This window comes from Leptonychotes weddellii, chromosome 9 (assembly GCF_054177405.1).
Source record: "Leptonychotes weddellii isolate Sample4059 chromosome 9, ASM5417740v2, whole genome shotgun sequence".
Lineage (NCBI taxonomy): Eukaryota > Metazoa > Chordata > Mammalia > Carnivora > Phocidae > Leptonychotes > Leptonychotes weddellii.
In genome coordinates, this window is record NC_138377.1 from 55,327,426 (window position 1) to 55,351,185 (window position 23,760).

The 23,760-nt window shown below is 38.7% G+C and overlaps 1 protein-coding gene across 4 annotated transcripts; it reads left to right on the top strand.

Annotated features, from left to right (window-relative positions):
- The first annotated feature begins 171 nt into the window (after positions 1-171).
- On the top strand, positions 172-23,471 carry PPP2R3C (protein phosphatase 2 regulatory subunit B''gamma). 4 transcript variants are annotated; one of them, XM_081830635.1, is made up of 13 exons: positions 172-303; positions 5,300-5,427; positions 7,677-7,781; positions 8,576-8,688; positions 9,576-9,673; positions 11,527-11,597; positions 13,340-13,472; positions 13,885-13,940; positions 14,018-14,093; positions 14,795-14,931; positions 17,851-17,988; positions 20,490-20,549; positions 23,169-23,471. In XM_081830635.1, exons 1-13 carry the CDS (start codon positions 255-257, stop codon positions 23,355-23,357), a joined length of 1,353 nt encoding a protein of 450 aa, XP_081686761.1. In that variant the 5' UTR covers positions 172-254; the 3' UTR covers positions 23,358-23,471. The 4 variants fall into 4 exon arrangements, with proteins under 4 accessions (XP_081686761.1, XP_081686763.1, XP_081686759.1 ...); XM_081830637.1 differs by having other exon boundaries at positions 205-312; positions 20,490-20,575; XM_081830633.1 differs by having other exon boundaries at positions 205-312.
- The last annotated feature ends 289 nt before the right edge of the window (positions 23,472-23,760 follow it).

A 23,760-nucleotide genomic window follows, 5' to 3' on the forward strand; every position in this document is an offset into this window, starting at 1 on the left:
TTGGGCGCTGCCTTACAGAGGATCATTCTTCCATCTGTTTCAAGTCGGCTTTCCTCGCTGTTAACAAGATCGCTGTATTCTCCGCAGTAGCTGTAATGGGTTTTTTGCCGGTTAGCCGACTTCCGCCCAAGTCCAAGATGGCGGTTGAGCGTTCCTGACCTTTACGGGGTTGGGCGGTGATTGCAGTCTGAGCTAGTAGGGGGTGGAGCGGTTAGTAAACAGCAAATGCAGAAGCTGTTGCGCGGGAGTCAGCCATGGACTGGAAAGAAATTCTTCGCCGGCGGTTAGCGACGCCCAGCACAAGTACCAACAGTGAGTTTGGGAGGGACTGCTCGCGGAGATAGGTCGGCCCTAAACTCTGGAGGTAGGGGGAGATCGGGGACGAGCAGCTACTGGGAGCCGCACTTTCCGCTTCTATAAAAGCTCTCTTGACAAAGGCAGAGGGGACGTGATTTAGGGATACTGAGAGGTTTGACCCACACTTCCCGGGAAAAGGATTGCGGGAATGAAAAGCTTATCTTAGCACTCACTTACGTGGCCTTGACCAAGGCTTTTGAGGGATAATTGAGAACCCCGGTTCCAACAACTCTTCGATCCTACTACAACCTTCGATCCTACTACAACGCCTTTTTACTAACACACTTTTGACTTCCCTCCTTATCCATTTTAGATTTAATCATCTATTTTTCCTTATTCTTTTCCTCCTCCTTCACACTTGCTTGTTAACCAGCCTGGTTAAAACTCTTTCTTATTCCACACGTGCCCTCAGGGCAGCCAAAAGTGGCTGGAGAAAAACGGAACCATGGTAAATGGTGTCACTTTGAATTCATGTCCACTAACCTAAAGTGTTTCAGTTTTTCATTTACACATATTCCGCGTTTCCCTAGATATTCATTCTCCTACACTCTAAGGCAGTTCTCATCTTCCAGACCTCCAGTTCTCCAGTATGTGCTATCTATTCCTTATGTTCAGTTGATAAACTTATGTATATATTTGAGAAAGTCGAAGCAAAGAAAAACCTCACCTGTTCCCACTTACCATTTCTATCAGCCCTTTCACCACCATAGATGCCCATAAACTCTGCCTTTACTGTTCAAAATGAACTGTCCATGCTCCTATTTGATTCAGTTCCTCCAGTCCAACAGCAGATCCCGTTCCCTTTTATTCACTGATTTCACTCTGTTCTTATCTTCTGTCTCATATATCATCAAATTTTCATTCTCTACAGGATCATTTCCATCAGCTCTGACAAACATGCTGTAATATACTCCATGTAAGAAAAATCATTTCATCTCACATCTCCTTCCAGCTTTTGCTGCATTTTTCTGCACTTCTTGTAGGAAAACTTATCAAAAAAGTCACCTGTATTTGTACTTTCTCCTCTTCACTTTTTTTTTTGCCATCAAAAAAGTATTTCTATTGAAGTATATTTCCTTTATTTTTTTAAACATTTTTATTTAAATTCAGTTAATTAAGATGTAATGTATTATTGGTTTCAGAGGTGCAGATATGTGATTCATCGGTCTTATATAATACCCCGTGCTCATTACATCACATGCCCTTCTTTTTTTTTTTTTAAAGATTTTTATTTATTTATTTGACAGAGAGAGAGACAGCGAGAGAGGAACACAAGCAGAGGGAGTGGGAGAGGGAGAAGCAGGCTCCCCGCTGAGCAGGGAGCCTGATGCGGGGCTCGATCCCAGGACCCCCGGATCACGACCTGAGCCGAAGGCAGACGCTTAACGACTGAGCCACCCAGGCGCCCCATCACATGCCCTTCTTAATGTCCATCACCCAGTTACCCCATCCCTCAATCTCCCTCCCCTCAAGCAACCCTCAGTTTGTTTCCTATGATTAAGAGTCTCTTATGGTGGGCGCCTGGGTGGCTCAGTTGGTTAAGCGACTGCCTTCGGCTCAGGTCATGATCCTGGAGTCCCTGGATGGAGTCCCACATCGGGCTCCCTGTTCAGCAGGGAGTCTGCTTCTCCCTCTGACCCTCCCCCCTCTCATGCTCTCTCTATCTCATTCTCTCTCTCAAATACAGAAATAAAATCTTTAAAAAAAAAAAAAAGAGTCTCTTATGGTTTGTCTCCCTCTCTGGTTTCATCTTGTTTTATTTTTCCTCTTTTCCCCTATGATCTCCTGTTTTGTTTCTTAAATTCTGCATATGAGTGAGATATAATTGTCTTTCTCTTATTGACTTATTTCACTTAGCATAATGCCCTCTAGTTCCATCCACGTCATTGCAAATGGCAAGATTTCATTTTTTGATGGCTGTGTAATATTCCATTGTGTATATATACCATATCTTCTTTATCCATTCATCTTCATCTGTCAGTGGACATCTGGGCTCTTTCCATAGTTTGGCTATTGTGGACATTGCTGCTATAAACACTGGGGTGCAGGTGCCCCTTCAGATCACTACATTTGTATCTTTGGGGTAAATACCCACTCCATTGCATGCCTGTTATGTGTCAAGCACTGTTCTAGGCTATAGCAGTAAACAAAACAGACAAAAGTCTTTGTCCTCGTGGAACTTAAGCTGAAGTGTTGGGAGAGATGATTAATAAGTAAATCATTTTGGTTGTACAACTTGTATTTAAGGCTGTTTTCTTCATTGGTGTGCTAGATCCCATGTTTGCTACTCAAAGATGTATTCCTGCAGTTGTCCCCCTCTGTCCTGCATCAGTTTTTCTTTCTCAGTCATCCCTATCAGTGTATGAACATGGTGGTATTTCTCTCATCCTAGAGAAACTTTGTCTTAACTTCTACCTCTAGCTAAGCCTCATTGCTCCCCTTACAGCAATGCTTGTTAAAAGAATTGTTGATTAAATCTGTGCTGTAATTACTGCTTGTTAAGATCATCAGTGATCTCCATTGTTGTTCCAGTGGTCAGTTTTTAGTCCTCACTTTCCTTGACCTGCTGCCAGTCCCTGCCGGGGATATGATAGTTCACTCTCCCCCTAAACATACTTTCCTCTCTTGGTTTCTGGGAGTCGTACTCCCTTAGTTTTCTTCCCACCCCACCAGTCCTCCGTTCTCAGTGTTTGTTTTCTTCTCTCCAACAACTTAGCATTGGAGGGCCCAAAGCTAAGTAAGTTCTTGGTCAGCTTCTGTTCTCTATCTACACTCCCCTTCATGGTGAAATTAGCCATTCTTATGGCTTTAAATACTGTGTATTTCCTTCTGTCTCCTAAATCCAAATGCCAGATTCATATGTCTAACTGCCTACTTGACATGGCCACTTGGTTCTAATAGGTATTTTAATCTTAACTTGTCCAAAACTGAACTCCTGGTATCCTTTCTAACTTGCTCACTTGTAACTTTCCCCATCTGCTCAGGTCAAAACCTTTGGAGATATCTTCAACTGCTCTTTTTCTCCGATACCCACATGCAGTGTGTCTGCAGATCCTGAGACTAAGAAAATATATCCAGAATATTTACTCCTAACCACCTCCGTTGCAGCCACCATGATCCAGGCCATCACCATCTGTCACCTGGATGACTGCATTAGCCTCCTACTTACTGCTGGTGGCTCTCTCCCTCACCAGAGTAAAAGCCAGGGTCTTTCTAATGACCTAGTGGCCTTGACTCCCATGATCTGCCTTCCCTCATCTACTCTTTCCTCTGGCTCACTCCGCTGCAGGCGTACTGGCTGCCTCCCTCTTCCCGTATACACCCGGCACGCTCCTGTCTTCAGGCCTTGGTGCTGGCTGTGTCCTCGCCTGGTATGCACTTCCCCATTTATCTGCATAACCTGCTTCCTTGCCTTCTTCAGTTTTTTTGCTCAGTTTCATCTCAGTGAGGCTTTCCCTGACACTCTGTTGAAAGTCGTATGTAGGTATGGACACATGTGCACACGTCCACCCATACAGATAATTGTGTGTCCCTAGAATAGTTGAATGAAAAAGAATGAGTGAAATCATGAAAATGACTCCTGGGATTTGGGCTTGGGTGACTGGATGAATACCAGTAATTGGGAGAGAAATATGGAATTAGAAGAATAGTAAGGTGAGGGATGGGAAGATTATTTTAGATATGTTGGGTGAGGATGAAAATATTTTGTTTTGAATGTGTGAGTTTAGAGTTCAAAAGCACTGTCTGGGTTAGTGACATTTGGGACTCAGAAGTCAAACTACAAAAATTGAAATGAGGAAGAAAGATTAACAAAAAAGAAATGGCCAGAAAATAAGAGAATCAACAGTGTGGCCTAAGGTTAAAAATTAACATGGCACATGTGGCAGAAATGCAGGCATAAGAGAGGTTTAGGGGAACAGCTATAGGTACGTTGGAAGGAAGTGAGACCAGGAAGAGGAAAATAAACTATCAAGAAAATAAGTCACAGATTTGAAGATTTCAGTGAGGGCTGAAGTGTAGGTATTATGGCAGGTTTTGAATAACCAGAAGGAGAAAAATTATCTGAGAGTATATTTAAGTTTAGTATATTTAGGAGCAGATAAGATCTGTGATCTTGCCATGGAACCGAGTGACAGAGGTGACCCCTCTTCAGAGATGAGGGGTCACAGTTACTCATAAACGTTTATCCTTCCTTGACAATTAGAGGACCTTGAGCTGAAGAACACTGTACGCCAGTTGCTGTGGTCAGTAAACAGTGAGACTGAATGAGACAGCTGTAGGCCAGCAGTAGGCGGGCTGGAGGGTAAAAGCAGCCTGAGAGGGAAGGGGTTTCCATTAGGTAGAGGAACAGGAATTGCAAAGCCGAAACTTCATGAGGTCAAGGGCTGCGTCTGTTTTCTCACCACAGTAGCCCCAGAGTCTAGCAGTATTCTATACATAGTAGGTGCTCAGTAAGTACTTTTGATGGAATGAATCAGGAGCATGCCAGAAGTCCGTAAGAGAGACAGTGACTTGAGGAAGAGACAAGTATAGTGATAAAAAGGAGAGGGAGCAACTAAGATGTGGTTGAAGATGCAGGGGAGGCTCTTTCGATTCTTGGTGTTTCAAGAAAATTAATATAGATATTCAGTGTATAAGCACAATTTTGAATGTCTTTTTTGCACTGTAAATACCCTATAGTAAAAAATACTGATTTTAAGGGGTGCCTGAGTGGCTCAGTCAGTTTGAGCGTCCAACTCCTGATTTTGGTTCAGGTCATGATCTCAGGGTCGTGAGATTGAGCCCCATGTTGGGTTCCGCACTGGGTGTGGAGCCTGCTTAAGATTATCTCTCTCTCTCTCTCTCTCCCCCCTTCCCCCTCTTCTCTCTCACTAAAAAAACGAGTAAGTAAAAATATTGATTTTGAAAGTGCTTTTCCCCTTTTAATCTATTTTGTTACCAGAAAAAAGAAGTGAACAAGAATTAAAAGATGAAGAAATGGATTTGTTTACCAAATACTACTCAGAATGGAAAGGGGATAGAAAAAACACAAATGAATTCTATAAGACCATACCCCGGTTTTATTACAGGGTAAGTGGTATCTAAGCAAATGTCTCAGGGAGTTTATAAATGAAATGTTAACTTTTAAAATGGGATCAGACTCTTTTATATAAATGAATAGAGATTATATTTTAAATTTTATATATTCTTTCATTGTAGTTGATCTTATTGTTTTGGAATTGATAAAATCTCAAGTTTTGATATAAATTGGTATAAGAACACAAAGTTGTTACTTGGCCCCCTTTGAGTTATAGGCTTTTCCTTCCTGTTTTTTCTTACGGATATTAGTAGTGGTTATTCTGTTGGATCATGTATCAGGCTTTTTATAAAACTTAGGTTTACTTGGCTGATCACCATTTTTAACTTTGTCTTTTATCCATGTTCTAAGGTGTAATACATTTTGCTCAAGGTTAAACTGAAAAATAGATTAAAATGGAAAACTTGAAGAGTTATACTTATTTTTCCTTGTGCTGAAACCATAAAGAAGTCTTTGAAAGAGATTATAGAAGACAGGAAGACCTTAAGAAAGCTACTTACAGCTGAAATTGAAGGCTACTGAAAAGAATAAGACCTATTTAGTATTATGTAAAATGTGACCACTATAGAAAAGTTAACTGAAATTTTAGCTGAATGTCTCTTAAACTTGCTACCTTCTAAACTCAATTATAACATTATTTACAAAGAAAGTAAACATTGTTTTACTTCCATTTAGGAGCAATGTATTAATATAAGTGAATTATCTAGATAGTTGTAACATTTCTTCAAGTACAAACCTTTTCCAAGTGAACCATTTTTATTGGAAACCTTTCTGTAATACTGTTTCCCAGTCTTTTGAGAATTATATGACTAGGGCCGCCTAGCTGCCCCAGGGTCATTAGAGCATGTGACTCTTAATCTTGGGGTTGTGAGTTCCAGCCCCATGTTGGGTGTAGAGGTTACTTTAAAATAAAATCTTTAAAAAAAAAAAAAGAATTCTGTGACTAATCCATGTTTGTCATGGAAAAGAGAAAAAACAGCTGATATTTTCCCATAACATTGCACAGAGATGTAAATAAATATTTCTACATGACTCCTTCTCCATACTTTTGTGTACACGTGTATTTAGTAACAATGGGATCATTTCATACGGACTTCTCCCGCTTTATGCATTTCACACTTTCTTAAATGGAGTCCACTACACAACTGAAAATTTTTGATAGTCTGGGGGAGCAGGAAGGGAATTGATGTTTATTGAGTGCTGATGTACTTCAGAGCACTTTATATTCATGATCTCATTTAATCAGGATTATGAAATAGTATCTTATCCAGAAACAGCCCTTAGATGTTGACATGACCCCATTTCTGAACCAAGGACTCAACTTTCCTGTACTTCCAGTACCAACCTTTTGCTCTCCCCTGTGGTTCCTGAGGGAATTCCCTTTTCCCCATTTCTGTCTCTTCCTTCTCTCTGTGACCTCTTCTAGATCCCACATGGTTTCCTGTCTGCAGACGTGGATTTGTGGGATGTTCTCTATTTCTTCTCTGTCTTCTCACTGCTTTGGAGAAACCACCTACCATCTTTGGTTACCACTTCTCTCCTTGGCTGATTAGCTTGTTGACTAGCCACTGGAGCAGGATCACAGTCTCAGCCCCAGCCTTACCTCCTATGCTTCCTCCTTTTCCATTCCTTTTGATGGGAGGGATGGCATCTTAGTTCTTGGAAATGAAAGAACTGATTTGGACTGTGGTTACTTAGCTACATTTAATGGGGAGAGATATAGACGACCAAGAAGAAATCCTCGAAGCAAATTGTTTGAGGTTGAGCTGGAATGAGTCATTTTAAAGCCCTGTTTATGGAAATCACCCCAGCGGGCAGACCCTCTGCCTAGGAGGTGAACATAGTAGACCTTGGCTTGACCATCTCCAAGAAGTAACGTCATTCAAGCTCAAAAGGCATACTTTGCTAAGACCATGTATCTTCAGTCAGTCTTATTTAATTCTATGTCAGTCTAAGGTTATAGTGGAAAGAGTACTCTAAGAATATAAAATGAAACTTGGGCTAGACCATTAGTTCTTTCTAGGCAGGGATCTGGCCTTGCTGAACTTTGAATTCTCTGTGGATCTTTTTGTTAAATGAACTTTTTAAATGAATGATAACTTGAAGTTAAGCAAAACTGAGATACAAAAAGTAATTTGAGGCAATGCAATAATGTAGAAATTTTATGAGGCCAAATATATTTTACATAATCCAATAATAGTCTAGAATTTAAGTGTAGAAATTAACTCTAGTGTATTTTTAGCTGCCAGCTGAAGATGAAGTCTTACTACAAAAATTAAGAGAGGAATCCAGAGCTGTCTTTCTCCAGAGGAAAAGCAGAGAACTGTTAGATAATGAAGAATTACAGGTAAGAATAGGATTAAAGGTTGCTTTGGATGTTAGCCATTTCTTTATTTGTACTAAAGTCCTACAGGATCTCAGTGTGTCTTAATGGAGCCACTGCTGCAGAGTGGGTGAATGCACAGGCCCTGGAGCAATGATTCCTGCCAAAATCAGCTGCAGAGCTTGCCTGGGCACCGTCTCCCCAAGATCTGGGTGTTTTTTTGGTTATGTTTTTAAGTCCCTAGGTGATTCTAATATGAGGCCAAAGTTGAGAACTACTACTATAGGGTCAAACTTTGGGGGTTCACATCCTAGCCATGCTCTGTGACCTTGGGCAATGGACTTAACATTTCTGTGCTTCAATTCTCATCTGTTATGTAGGGATAACAGTATCTATCTGCATCACATAGTTATATGAATTAAAGAGGTACCATGGGGGGAGGGTATTAACCAGCTGATGGGTATTAAGGAGGACACGTGATAAGCACTGGGTGTTATATGCAATTAATGAATCGTTGAACACTACATCAGAAACTAATGATGTGTACTATGTGTTCACTAATTGTACGCAATAATAAAAAAAAAAAACCTTTAAAAAATAAAGAGGTACCATATATGAAAACTTTAAACTTGGGCATTCAATAAACACCAGCTATTTGTATTATGTTATTAGTAATCAAAAGGATAATAGGGAATGAGATTCATCTTCATATTAAATCTCTGCTATCAGACTATCATTTTAATGGAAATAACACATTTAGCTGATGTTAAATTTTGTTTTGTTAACTGTAACATCTTCATTTCTGAACTTCTCCTAAGAACTTATGGTTTTTGCTGGATAAGCACCAGACACCACCTATGATTGGAGAGGAAGCAATGATTAATTATGAAAATTTTTTGAAGGTTGGTGAAAAAGCTGGACCAAAGTGCAAGTAAGTTTAATTAAGTATAATTAACAAAGGAGTATGTTATGTTAAGAATTTTAAATGCCTGAAATAAATGTCAATGAAAATATAAATCAATCGTGTGACAGTTTGAGTCCATTTCAGTTATTAATGAAATTTTAAAATTATTTAGTCAAGAAAATTATTGGTATGAAGTTATTAAAAGAAATAATAGTTTTAATAGCATATTTATATACTATACAACTATATATATAGTACATTTATATATAACAGTATAGACTTTCATTCTCTTTTTTTTTTTTTAAGATTTTATTTATTTGACAGAGCAAGCGAGAGCAGGAACACAAGCAGGGGGAGTGGGAGAGAGAGAAGCAGGCTTCCTGTGGAGCAGGGAGCCCGATGCGGGGCTCGATCCCAAGACCCTGGGATCACGACCTGAGCCGAAGGCAGACGCTTAAGGACTGAACCACCCAGGCACCCCTAGGCTTTCATTCTTTTTGGGGTTTTTTAGCCTCTCATTCTTAAGGCAATAAAATTCAAAGATGTATGACTTAATATTTTAAGTTTTTTTTTTTTTATTTTTATTTTTTTAAAGATTTTATTTATTTGAGGCAGAGAGAATGAGAGACAGAGAGCATGAGAGGGAGGAGGGTCAGAGGGAGAAGCAGACTCCCTGTCGAGCAGGGAGCCCGATGCGGGACTCGATCCCAGGACTCCAGGATCATGACCTGAGCCGAAGGCAGTCGCTTAACCAACTGAGCCACCCAGGCGCCCCACTATTTTAAGTTTTAAACTGTGGTTCTCACTTTGATTTTTTTCATTTTGATTTTTAATTGTTTGAATTCATGCTGTTTGCTAATTCAGTATGTTTGCTATATTGGCAGAAGATTTTAATCTTTATTTCCTTTCCTTAGGCAGTTTTTCACAGCAAAAGTCTTTGCTAAACTCCTTCATACAGACTCTTATGGAAGAATTTCTATCATGCAGTTCTTCAATTATGTCATGAGAAAAGGTGATTCCATTTTCATTGTGTTTAAACTCCTCTATTGCATCGAGCCCCGCATCGGGCTCCCTGCTCAGCGGGGAGTCTGCTTCTCCCTCTGACCCTCCTCCCTCTCATGCTCTCTGTCTCTCATTCTCTCTCTCTCAGATAAATATAATCTTAAAAAAATTTTTAAAAAAAAGAAAATTCTTAAACTCCTCTATCTGGGAATCAAGGAGGTTTTGGTACATGCTTTTACAATATTCCTTCTATGTGAAACAATTCTCTTAGTAAGTTTGAATAAACAGCAGCATTTCTTTCTTTTCTTTTCTTTTTTTTTTTTGTAAAAGGGAGAGCATGCATGAGTCAGGCTTGGGGGGTGGGGGTTGGGACAAAGGGAGAGGGAGAAACCCAAGCAGGCTCCATGCCCAGCAGGGAGCCCAACACACAGCTGGATATCAGGACCCTGAGATCATGACCTGAGCCAGAATCAAGAGTCGGATGCTTAACTGACTGAGCCACCCAGGCACCCCTGAATAGCAGAATTTCTTACTTTTTGACCCAGATTTATTTTTTATTATTCCAGTTCTTTCCTTGAGGAACTTACTAGAGCTGAGATTTTCTGCCATACATATGGGTTCATTATTATAAACAAAACAAAACAAAAACATGTATTCTAAAGATACTAGCTAAGAGCTATATATCAAAAGCTGAACCAAGAGTTTTAATGTATAGTGATTTAAATTATTTTAATTCACTGGTAATTCTATTATACCAATATACAGTTGACCCTTGAAGAACACAGGGGTTGGGGAACTAACCTCCCATGCAGTCAAAAATCTGAGTATAAGTTTTGACTCCCCAAAAACTGAACTGTTAAGAGCCCGTTGTTGGCTGGAAGACTTACCAATAACATAAACAGTTAATTAACACATGTTTTATATGTTAAATGTATTATACTGTATTCTTACAATAAAGTAAGCTAGAGAAAAGAATGTTATTAAGAAAATCATGGGATGCCTGGTGGCTCAGTCGGTTAAGCATCTGCCTTCAGCTCAGGTCGTGATCCCGGGGTCCTGGGATCGAGCCCCACGTTGGGCTCCTTGCTCAGCCGGGAGCCTGCTTCTCCCTCTCCCACTGCTGCTCCCCCTGCTTGTACTCTCTCTCTCTGGCTGGCTCAATCAGTGGAGCAGGCAACTCTTGATCTTGGGGCTGTGAGTTTGAGCCCTACGTAGTGTAGAAATTAACTTTAAAAAAAAAACTCATAAAGAAGAGAAGGTACATTTACAGGGCCATACTATATTTATTGGGGGGAAAAAAACCATGTATAAGTGGACCCACACAGTTCAAACCCATGTTGTTCAAAGGCAGCTTATTATAGGTTGAGTTGCCTGAGAGGATAGTTCCCAACTCAGAATTGTAGCATCAGATTCAAGTATTTATTAAACAACCTGGAGTTGTTATGATTCCTGTAAGTTCCATAATGATCTCTGAAGTCCTATGCGTACCATCTTTAATATTTAGTCACAGTAATTAACCTCAGTAGAATAAGAATAAATGCACCCTCACTGAAGGCATAACATTACACCCACTGTCCCTTTTTGGTGGAACACTAAGTTTAGTGGGTGAAGAATATTTTCAAGAGCATCAACTTTATTGTTGCTTTAGGCAGGGTAGAATTGTTGATACCTGCCATTAATACTATGGTGTATTTTGATACAAACAATTTTGGGGTTACTGAATAAGTAATATATGTGTGTGAAGAAGTATGTTTGTAGAGTTATTAGTTTGTCCTTCTAATCTAGCTGTTTATCTCCTTTTATCCATATATATGCTAAAGGACAGATCTTAAAATTACATTTCATCTTCTTATTTATTGTCAGTTTGGCTTCATCAGACAAGAATAGGACTCAGTTTATATGATGTTGCTGGACAAGGGTACCTTCGGGAATCTGTAAGTATTAACCCACCTCAGTAACTACTATAGACACCAAAATGTTAATAGTAGTTAGCACTGCATGTTGGGATTACAGGTGATTATTTTGTTTTTGTTTCTCCGCTTTTGTTCGTTTTTACAAATAATGTGTTACTAAAAGTCTTTTAAAATGCATATTGACCACAAAAAAATGTATATTGGCCACAAAAATTCCTTTTTGATTCTTTTTTTCCAGCTTTTAAAAATAGCTTTCCAAAGGAGAAAATAAAAATGTAGTGCTTTAACAGGATTAAAAATCATTGAAGAAACAGGAAAACTGGGTGCCTGGGTGGCTCAGTTGGTTAAGCGACTGCCTTCAGCTCAGGTCATGATCCCAGGGTCCTGGGATCGAGTCCCGCATCGGGCTCCCTGCTCTGCAGGGAGCCTGCTTCTCCCTCTCCGCTTGCTTGTGTTCCCTCTCTCGCTGTGTCTCTCTCTGTCAAATAAATAAATAAATAAATAATCTTTAAAAAAAATAAAAAATAAAAATAAATAAAAAAAAAGAAACAGGAAAACTTTTGGTTATTCATGAGTGTTATAAATGTTAGGGCCAGAAATTTTTCAGGCTGACAAAGATCATTAAGTTTGATAATGTTTTTAATAAGGGAATATAAAATAGGTCATGATTTCCCAAACTCTCAATTCACAGTGCCCTTAGTATCTCAGTAATTTTTGCATAGTGCCTCTAAGTCAAATACCTACCAGTTCCATTTATTAGTTAGTTCTAAACAATTTATGAAAGTATTCACTAAGATTATTATTATATTAGCCATTTGAAAAAAATACACATAAGTTGAAAGTAAGTAATATTTTTGCTTCATTCTTAAATTACAAATACTAATGGAATCTGTGCCCATGGGGCACACTGTATGGCCAGTCAAAACTGGCAGTTAGATTGGACAGTCATCCTCACTTCCTGTTCCACACTAACTTTCGGGTGGTACTTGCTTCATCACAGCAACCATCAAGAACCTAGCTTTGCAAAGACTGATGTCATCAAAAAGCATGTATCTCCGTCAATGTTGAAAATGTGAACTACCTTGAGCTCATAGCTCTAGCTCATAGCCACATCTATTGTGTACTCTACGGCAGATGTCACCGTCTTCCTGAAATTTTTTTAATATCCTGCTGCACCCCTGTGAGTTTACTGAAGCATTCTGGGGGCACAATTTGGGAGCTGTTGGTTTAGCCTTCACATTGCTGGTGGGAGTATAAAATGGAGGGGGTAGGTGGGAAGTTTTCTCCTCCCCACTTGTGCTCTTTCTTGCTATCTCTGTCTCTCTCAAATAAATAAAATCTTTAAAAAAAATTAAAAAATAAAAAGATTTTATTTATTTGAGAGAGAGCGTGAGCATGAGGGAGCACAAGCAGGGGGAGGGGCAGAGGGAGAAGCAGGCTCCTCGCTGAGCAGGGAGCCCAACACGAGGCTCAATCCCAGGACCCTGAGATCACCACCTGAGTCACCCAGGCACCCCCTTTTTGGTTCCTTTTGAATTTGGAATTATGTAGAATATATTGCTTATTCACAAATGTTAAAAATGAAATAAAAAGCAAAACAATGTAAGTTTTACCACTAACATAGTTATGATTTTATTTTATCATTAATATACTATTAATGCTGAATAATTTTTAGGACTGAAATTCAACATTCCAGTATCTAACGAAGAAGCAAGATCAAGACAGTTAACACTTTAATATTTTGATTTGTTTTGTTCTTTCAGGATTTAGAAAACTACATATTGGAACTTATCCCTACTTTGCCACAATTAGATGGGCTGGAAAAGTCTTTTTACTCCTTCTATGTTTGTACAGCAGTTAGGAAGTTCTTCTTCTTTTTAGACCCTCTAAGAACAGGTAAAAGAAAATCTTAGATATTATAAGGATATAATTCTAAATCTCAATAACTAAAGTCTTGAAAATGTCATTTTTCTACTATGCCATTGCCTTTAATATATAAAGATCTTTTATGATTTATTCGTACCAACTAGAACCAGCTGTGTGACAGTGGACATGTCACCTAACCTCTTAGTTTCTTCATCTCTAAAGTGGTGTCTGAGCTGGATAACGAATGGCTCCTTCTGGTCCTAAGAAGCCAGTTATTCTGATATGATTTGCTATCCCTGATATGGAATATACTGGGGAGTTGTTCTTGATGAAAGATATGAAGCTTTAAAATACCAATTGTGTGATTACTCTTCTAAAATAGTATCTTTATAAAATTGAGTTTCTCTTTTCTTAAAAATGAAATTGTGTTTGTTCTTTAAAGGGAAGATTAAAATTCAAGATATTTTAGCATGCAGCTTCCTAGATGATTTATTGGAGGTAAATATGTTTTTTAAATACTTAATTATGTCACTTGACAGTTACTGTCTTCTAATTATATCTCTGTTTTTATTTAGTTAAGGGATGAGGAACTGTCCAAGGAGAGTCAAGAAACTAACTGGTTTTCTGCACCTTCTGCCCTAAGGGTATATGGTATGGTTCCTGTCATAATGCTAAAATTTGAATGATCCATTCCTCAGTTAATTAACGTTCAAAGGACAGTTTTATACATAGGCTAATTTACCTTAGGATGAAAGTATTCTAATTACCTTAAGAGCTAGTATTCTAGATTACTAAAATTTACTTGTCATTTTCTTACTCTTTAATAGAACATACAGAATGTAATTTGATCCTTTCTTGTTGACTCAGGAGCATCATTATGGACATCAATTATTATCTTGCATTGTGATAAAATGCCACTGCTATCAGCGTCCACAGTGGCAAGTGTTCTAGGGACTGTTTGCTTTTTCCTTTAATTTCATTAGTCTGCTTCATTATTCTCTTGGGTGGTCTTCTGACTCATTTTGGCATCGTTGTTCTCTGCTTTTCAAGAGCCAGCATTTCAGTGCTTTTTATTGACCCCATCTCTAATTTTAAAACCTAGGAAAGTTCTAAAAGGTTGCAAACTGAAAACAAATAATGATGGAAATAGCCCAAACACCATGGCTTTATGCAAAGCTTAAGGGCTGTTGTGATAGAGAGTACAGGGATAGCTGATCTTAGGGCACTACCCTAATATAGTTAGAAAATCAAAGTATTAACCAATAAAAAGAACTTTTTGTGTTTATTCTTTTGTCCTCTAATTAGAATTTTATTTTGGTCATAAATGTCTTTTTATCATTTTTCTTCCCAAGGCCAGTATTTGAATCTTGATAAGGATCACAATGGTATGCTCAGTAAAGAAGAACTGTCCCGCTATGGAACAGCAACCATGACCAATGTCTTCTTAGATCGCGTTTTCCAGGAGTGTCTCACTTATGATGGAGAAATGGTAGTAGTTTAAATCTCTGATAAGTTTTAAAAATTTAGGCTCCAGGGCACCTGAATGGCTCAGTCGTTGGGCGTCTGCCTTCGGCTCGGGTCGTGATCCCAGGATGCTGGGATCGAGTCCCACATCGGGCTCCCTGCTCGGCGGGAGGCCTGCTTCTCCCTCCCCCACTCCCTCTGCTTGTGTTCCCTCTCTCGCTGTGTCTCTCTCTGTCAAATAAATAAATAAAATCTTTAAAAAATAAAAAATAAAAATAAAAATTTAGGCTCCCACAGTTTCCACAAACCCTTTTCTTGATGTGATACAGCATTATTTTTATATCAGTATCTTTAAAAGCCTGAACTAATCAAATTGTGAATTTTGGGGGCTTTAATCTTAAGGTTAATTTGCTTAAAAATATTATGGGCTGGGGGCGCTTGGGTGGCTCAGTCGTTAAGCGTCTGCCTTCGGCTCAGGTCATGATCCCAGGGTCCTGGGATTGAGCCCCTGCTCGGCGGGGAGCCTGCTTCTCCCTCTCCCACTCCCCCTGCTTGTGTTCCCTCTCTCGCTGTGTCTGTCTCTGTCAAATAAATAAATAAATAAATCTTTAAAAAAAAAAATAGGGGCGCCTGGATGGCTCAGTCCTTAAGCGTCTGCCTTCGGCTCAGGTTGTGATCCCAGGGCACTGGGATCGAGCCCCGCATTGGGCTCCCTGCTCCGCGGGAAGCCTGCTTCTTTCTCCCTCTCCCCACTCCCCCTACTTGTGTTCCCTCTCTCGCTCGCTCTGTCAAAAAATAAATTTAAAAAATCTTAAAATAAAAAATCTATTAAAAAATATTATGGACTCCGGACAAATACAAAATTTTAATATTTTGTTCATTATCATGTATCTTTTTAATGTTTCAAGTTCTATGTAAATTCCAGTTAGTTAACACTAAGAATTTAGTGATTCATCACTTTCTACAGTACCCGGTGCTCATCCCAACAAGTGCCCTCCTTAATACCCATCACCCATTTAGCCCATCTCTCCTGCCCACCTCCCCTAAGGAGTATGGATTAGTGGGGGGTAAAAAATCCTGGAAAATTGGCAAATCCTATTGACTGTTTCCATATAGATGGTTCATTCATTAAATTTCCAGATCAGATAGTGTACCACAAATGCCGTGATTTAAATCTAAGAATCAGGTTGTATTACTTTCTGTAAGTGGCTATATTAGTAGCTAATGATTAACATGCACCTGTCTTTTTATCACAACAATGCAAAATACTTAAGGAAATTCTGTCTAGCATTTTAAAAATCACTATCCTTGCTATTAAAAACATGTGTTAAGGATGTGATAAATTACCAAACCAATGACGCTTAAGAAGTGGTCATATTGTCAGAAGAGAATTGGGGTTTTAGGTTTTATCACTTAGCTTGAATAGCAGTTTTCTAAATAACACCATTTTTAGCCAGCAGTATAGGAAAGGGGGGGAAAAGGTGGAGAAACTGTGCTTTGTGACTTCTACAGCTGTCTACAGTCAACAGTGAGGAGCTTGTAGTATACTAATGACTTCTAGAGAAAACAGGCTACAACTATGGATGGAGTTAGACCATGACGAGGCTGCATCTCTTTAGCTCTTTATACTGCAATTTATACAAAAAAGAATTCTTAGGGGCGCCTGGGTGGCTCAGTCGTTAAGTGTCTACCTTCGGCTTAGGTCACGATCCCAGGGTCCTGGGATCGAGCCCCGCATCGGGCTCCCTGCTCTGCGGGAAGCCTGCTTCTCCCTCTCCCACTCCCCCTGCTTGTGTTCCCTCTTTCGCTGTGTCTCTGTCAAATAAGTAAATAAAATCTTTAAAAAAAAAAGAATTCTTAATCTTAGCCTAAAGCAGCTTTCCAAGAATATAAATTTTTTTCTAAGTGGAATCTCCAATGTGTTTTTACCATGCAAAAAAAGTAATGAGTATCCCTTTTTTGTAGAGATAGCCTTGTTTTCTTCATGTCTTTCTAGCTTTTATCTGTGCTTTTTTGCCTTTTTTTTGGATGAGAACAGTTTCAGTTCACTGTATAATATCGGGTGTTCTTAAGATGGCTTCTTATTGGAAATCATCTGATTTTAAAATGTTTAAATATTTCAAAGTAACTATTTAAATATACTATTCAAATATACTGATCTATTCATTCCAGATAAACCTTTTTTTTTTCCAAACTGACCACACTGAAATGAAGATACTAATTTAGCAGCATTGTACAATAGCTTAGTCACTGTCCTGTCCACTTCAGAGGCATAATAAAAGATTACTCCTTAAGACAGCAACTCTCTCATAAGAAAATGATCTGTCCCCAAAACTGTCCTGTACAGAAACTGCTATGTGGAATTTCTAGAAACCAATATTAAGTATACAAATGGATATCTTATTTCATATTAAAAAATTGCCATTTTTATGAGAGACTCTTGACTCTGGGAAACAAACGGAGAGTTGCAGAAGGGGAGGTGGGTGGGGGGATTGGGTAACTGGGTGATAGGCATTAAGGAGGGCATGTGATGTGATGGGCACTGAGTGTTATATGCAACTGATGAATCATTGAACACTACATCTGAAACTAATGATGTGTACTATATGTTGGCTAATTGAGGGGCGCCTGGGTGGCTTAGTTGGTTAAGCATCTGCCTTCAGTTCGGGTCATGATCCCAGAGTGCTGGGATCGAGACCCGCATTGGGTTCCCTGCTCAGCGGGGAGCCTGCTTCTTCCTCTGTCCCTCCCCCTGCTCATGATCTCTCTCTCTCACTCTGTCTCTCAAATAAATAAAATCTTAAAAAAATTTATGTTGGCTAATTGAATTTAAATTAAAAAAATTGCCATCTTTGATTGTAAAATAGCTTCAAATCATTAGATATTCACTTGAAAAGTTAATTCCAAACAAGGCTTCTAATGAATGTCATTTTCTTCTCTATAGGACTATAAGACCTACCTGGACTTTGTTCTTGCGTTAGAAAATCGAAAAGAACCTGCAGCTCTGCAGTATATTTTCAAATTACTTGATATTGAGAACAAAGGATATCTGAATGTCTTTTCACTTAATTACTTCTTTAGGGTAAGTCTCATTTGTGTAAATGAGTCATTGTTCCTTAAGATACACTATTTGATTTAAATTACCTACTTGGTAACAATTTTATCTAATTTGTGATGTTTAAATATAACAAAAAGGTTTACTAACAGATTTTATTATTAATATTTTTTTAAGTAGCTCCATGCCTAACATGGAGCCCAACATGGGGCTTGAACTCACAACCCTGAGATTGAAACCTGAGCTGAAATCAAGAGTCGGACATTTAATTAACCGACTGAGCCACCCAGACACCCCAATTTGCTAACAGATTTTAGAAGAAATCAAGTCTCCTTTTAGTTTTGTTTTTTTCTATTTTTAAAAAATATAGACTAAATCAAAGCTGATTTGATTAGTTGTAGGACATCAAAGTGTATAAATATGTGTCAGGGGCTATACTGGCCAATGGAGATACAGACATACATGAGAAATTCTGTGCTTTGGTGATCATAAACTAGTGTGTAAAATCCTTCAGAAGCTTCAGTTAAACAGTTCAGAAAAGGTAGAAGTTTTGCAGACTTTGGTAGTAGTAGATTCTTTTAAATGCTGTGCTGTAAAAAATAAAAATTATTTTAATAATTTTAAAATTATTGTATGCTGCATTTCAGCATGAAAATAGATTTGCTGAAATGCTTATTTTGTGCCGTTTAGTGGTCTCAGAGAATAACATGATGAGTTCTGAGAAGGGAAATTTGATTGTACCTTATCTGATAAGCATTCAGATGCACAAGGTGTAAAAATAGGAATGTCTGCCCTTTTTAAGACAAATCATTCCTAAATTTGAATGGTGACTTTTCTATCTGGTGGAATAGTTGTGTACAGTAGTACTTCTGTTACTTTATTTCTATAGCTAGTTTTTAGAAGACTGTGTGATTTTTATATGGTTAAGACAACAGTAAGAAGAAATGGCTTTTTATAAATAAAAATGAAATTTTCACATCTTTGTCATAAAACATTTTTCCCCAGAGGCTTTTCCTTTTCCATTTAAAATTCTGTGATACTTCAAAAATAACTATTTGGTTTCTGAGTTTCATAGTATGTAAAATTTATAGTTTCAGTGTTAAATTCCCTAAAACTTCCATAATGATTTCCTAGGTAGTAATGACTACAAATATTAGGATAAATTACAATCGCAGTATTAGGATACATTTTTTAAAAATTTTTTTTTTTTTTTAATTTTTTTTTTTTTTAAGATTTTTTATTTATTTGCGAGACAGAGAATGAGAGACAGAGAGCATGAGAGGGGGGAGGGTCAGAGGGAGAAGCAGACTCCCCGCTGAGCAGGGAGCCCGATGTGGGACTCGATCCCGGGACTCCAGGACCATGACCTGAGCCGAAGGCAGTCGCTTAACCAACTGAGCCACCCAGGCGCCCTGGATACATTTTTTAAAAATTGAATCCGTGGCTAATCTGAGAATATGATACCAACCCATCATAGGGATGCCCCACTTTAGGCAGACCTATTAAATGAAAATTCAGTTTTAGGAAAACAAACTAAATATTTTTGGAAATTAAACACACAACCCTTTTTTATAAAGACTTCTTTACAGTACCTTCTCTTAGAATATTTAATTTTGTTTTTAAAATATTTTATACATGCATTTTATCAAAGTATTTAGGCTTGGTTATATGGGTTAAGGTAAATACTTACTGGCGCGGAGTCCTGCAATCCTAAGCTGTTCGTAGAGTCTTTGTACATCAGTATCCCAGTGATAAAGGTCGGCCTAGATGGTGCACTCTAGATTGTATCTCCAGGTCTACTACTCTAGTGGCTGTGCGGGTACTCCGATTCTCACTTACTTCAAAGAGATTACCTATGCACACACGGACATCAGTGGCACCACATACACAGTAGGCACCTGCAACATACTTATTTGACTATTTACCAAGAATTTTAAGCTTCACATTTTCTAGTGAATGACTCTCGCCTACAATACTTATTAGTCCAACTGGATCACAGTAGTTTCTTCCGTTAGTGTTTTTTTTTGTTTTATTTTTTTGTTAAAGTTTATAAAAGAGAATTTGAGGGAGGCTTACCTCCATTTTTTTTTTTTCTGTCAAGTACAAGGCAAAGTATGCGGGGAGGCAGAGGCGGCAGATTGGGTGTCTTAAAGAATGGTGAAGGTATGAACAGCATTCCTGGAAAATGCAAGGATCAGGCATAACAATAATTGCTAGGTCATGTAAAGGCCCATCTGAGGTTGGAGACCCTTCCTGTATAGTAGCAATAATCTGTGGCCTTGTATACTTTTTTCTGGAATTCTCAATAGCAAGATATACATCTAGAAGGGTTGATGGTTACACCGATCATTAAGTTTTGCTGACTGGATGTGAAGCAAGGTCAAGAAGTTGAGAATATTGGCAAGAGTGGTTGAAATGATAAAGCTTGTGGTCTGATAGGAAAGACCATGGGACTAGAAAGGGGCCATGGGACAGGAAGGGGGGCTGTGGTATATTTTTTATTTACAGACTTATTCCTACCCCTACAGGCCATACAGGAACTAATGAAAATCCATGGACAAGATCCTGTTTCATTTCAAGATGTCAAGGTTACCTTTTCTTTTCTTTCCTTTAAGTAAGCTCTATGCCCAATGTGGGGCTTTTGAACTCTTGTGACCCTGAGATCAGGAGCCACATGCTCTACCAGCTCAGCCAGCTAGGCACCCCTTACCTTTTCTTTTAATATACATGATACCAGTTGGGACGCCTGGGTGGCTCAGTTGGTTAAGAGTCTGACACTTGGTTTTGGCTCAGGTCATGATCTCAGGGTCCTGCGATCGAGCCCACGTCGGGCTCTGTGCGGAGTTGGCTTCCCCTCCCTCCCTCCCTCTGCCCCTTCCCCTGCTCATGCACACACACTCTTAAGATAAATCTTTAAAAAAATAATATACATAATACCAGATAATCATCTGTATTAAGTGAAATTTTGTATGAAAGAAACATGACTATGAAGTACTGAACCGAATCAAGTATTTGCTATTATTTATTCTGAACCAATTGAGACCACACTTGGACTAATAATTTGTGTAGTTTATGATTTTAGCATTGTCAGATTGTATTTTCATTGGAAGCATTAATTTTGATTGAAAATGAAGAGAATCAATATAGCCTGCAATCCTTTGGCAGCCATTCCAGTGTAAAATGAATTTTTAATCTTGGTAACTACAGTTGACCCTTGAACAACACAGGAGTTAGGGGCAATGCCCCTCCCCCATGCAACTGAAAATCCATGTAGAACTTTTGACTCCCCCCAAAACTTAACTACTCATAGCCTACTGTTGACTGGAAGCCTCACATAAACAGTAACATAGCTAACACATATTTTGTATATGTTTTACATACTATATTCTTAAAAATGGAGCTAGAGAAAAAATGTGACTGAGAAAGTCATCAGAAAAGGAAATGCATTTACAGTATACTGTATTTATCAAAAATATCCATGTCTAAGTGGACTCATGCATTTCAGACCTGTGTTCAAGGGTCAACTATATTTAGGTTTGGGCACTTTTTAAATCTGCTCCTTCAAAGGTCTTACTTGCTTTTGTATTATTAAGGAGCCATCAGTCCTACAATATGAAAACTACCACTATCTGAAACACATGCTAATGCTTCATTTTTGCAGTCACCAGCTGTGAAAAACCTATAGTACCTAGTACAGATTCAGGTTCAGGTTAAGTAACGTAATGGAAGAACCCATCCAATTTTAATTAAGTGTAAGATAAAGGCCAATTTCGTTTAATATAAATGAGACAAATCTGAAACTATTCAACAGGCAACCTAAGAACTAGTAATTTTAAGTTGCCACTAACCTAGAAAAGGAAGTTTCATAAACATACAAGACTAAAAGCTCATACATTTCATTTACCTGAATTTTTTTTTAAAGATTTCATTTATTATTTGAGAGAGAGAGATTGAGAGAACGAGTGGGAGGAGGGGCAGAGGGAAAAGCAGACTCCCTGTGGAGCAGGGAGCCCGATGCGGGACTCGATCCCAGGACCCAGGGATCATGACCTGAGCTGAAGGCAGACACTTAACCAACTGAGCCACCCAGGCACCCTTAAAGATTTTATTTATTTATGGAGAGAGAGAGAGCATGTGTACACAAGCAGGGGGAAGGAGAGGGACAAGCAGACTGCACCAAGCACGGAGCTCGAGCTCACAACCCTGAGATCATGACCTGAGCTGAAATCAAGTCGGATGCCCAACCAATTGAGCCACTCAGGCACCCGGAATTGTTCTGATCTTTTTAAAATGTAATTTGCCTCCTTAAATGCCACTGGATCCTCTGAGTAATTTTACTACAAAAAGATTAGAAAACATGTATCTAATTCCTTGTAAATACTCATACAGTATACCTCATAATATAGAAGTATTTCCATCTATTCTAGTAAATTTTAGCACAATTTCATTGTCATTCTGGATGACTAATTCTTTAAAACTGAACCTCCCCCACCCACCACCCATCTTAGATCCAGAGTATAAAAGGTTGACATCTATATTGGAAATGAAGCTTTGTCATTATCTTGGCTTTGGAAGCACTTATGTTTTTAGTTGGAGCTGAGTTTGCACTTAAAGCAAGACCTTACATTACCACCAATTAGAAGACAATAGAAAAGTTTAAGATACTCAACACGTATTCAAAGAATACTGCATTAGTTTTGCCACTAATCAGCTATGTAGTTTGGATTAGATTAAACTCTGAGCCTGTTTCTTTCTCTTTTAAGATGAGGGAGAGTGGGGCACCTGGGTGGCTCAATCACTTAGGCATCTGCCTTCGGCTCAGGTCACATGATCCCAGGATCCTAGGATCAGGTTCCGTGTCGGGCTTCCTGCTCCATAGGGAGTCTGCTTCTCCCTCTCCCTCTGCCTGCTGCTCCCCCTGCTTGTGCTCTCCCCCCCACCCCCGCTCTGTCAAAATAATAAATAAAATCTTAAAAAAAAAAAAAAAGGATGAGGGATAGCTATCACATATCTAAGGAATCTTCCAGTAAAATTCTATGATTGTACATAGAGAAAAGGAGGTTGCCTGTGTGTGAACTGGAAAAGAAAAAACTAGAACAAAAATTTTACATAAGCTCAAGTGCCAGCCTGGAATTTCACAGCACTTGTATAATAGAAATTTAGTGGATCAGATCCCAGATTTCATTGTGTTTTTCTCTCTCTCGCAGGATGAAATCTTTGACATGGTTAAACCAAAGGATCCTTTGAAAATCTCTCTTCAGGATTTAATCAACAGTAATCAAGGAGACACAGTCACCACCATTCTAATCGATCTGAATGGCTTCTGGACTTATGAGAACAGAGAAGCTCTTGTTGCAAATGACAATGAAAACTCTGCAGACCTTGACGATACATGATCTCTCAAAAGACTAGACTGTGTTCATTAAGATAAGCTTGAATGCTGCACGCAAAACCTTTCAAGCACAATCCTTAGAAACAGCCTAAATAAAACACTTTATATGCCTACAGAATACAGCAAATGTTCTGATTATTGGACTCTTGGTTGCAGTAGTTTGGAAGCAGTAGGACCAAATGTTGTTTTAGGAGATATTAAATTCTTGTTCCACTTAGCTCAAATATGGCAAGTGTGATTTGGTAAAGGTAGGAATCCGCTTTAAATCTATATAATCTTTGGAAATAAAGGAAGTTTTCATGGGATATTTCTGACATTAGACATTAAGAATTTAAATATTTGAGGGATAGCTTATATGTGGTCATTTAACCTTGAGTCCTCTAAAGTATTATCTGTATCATAGATTA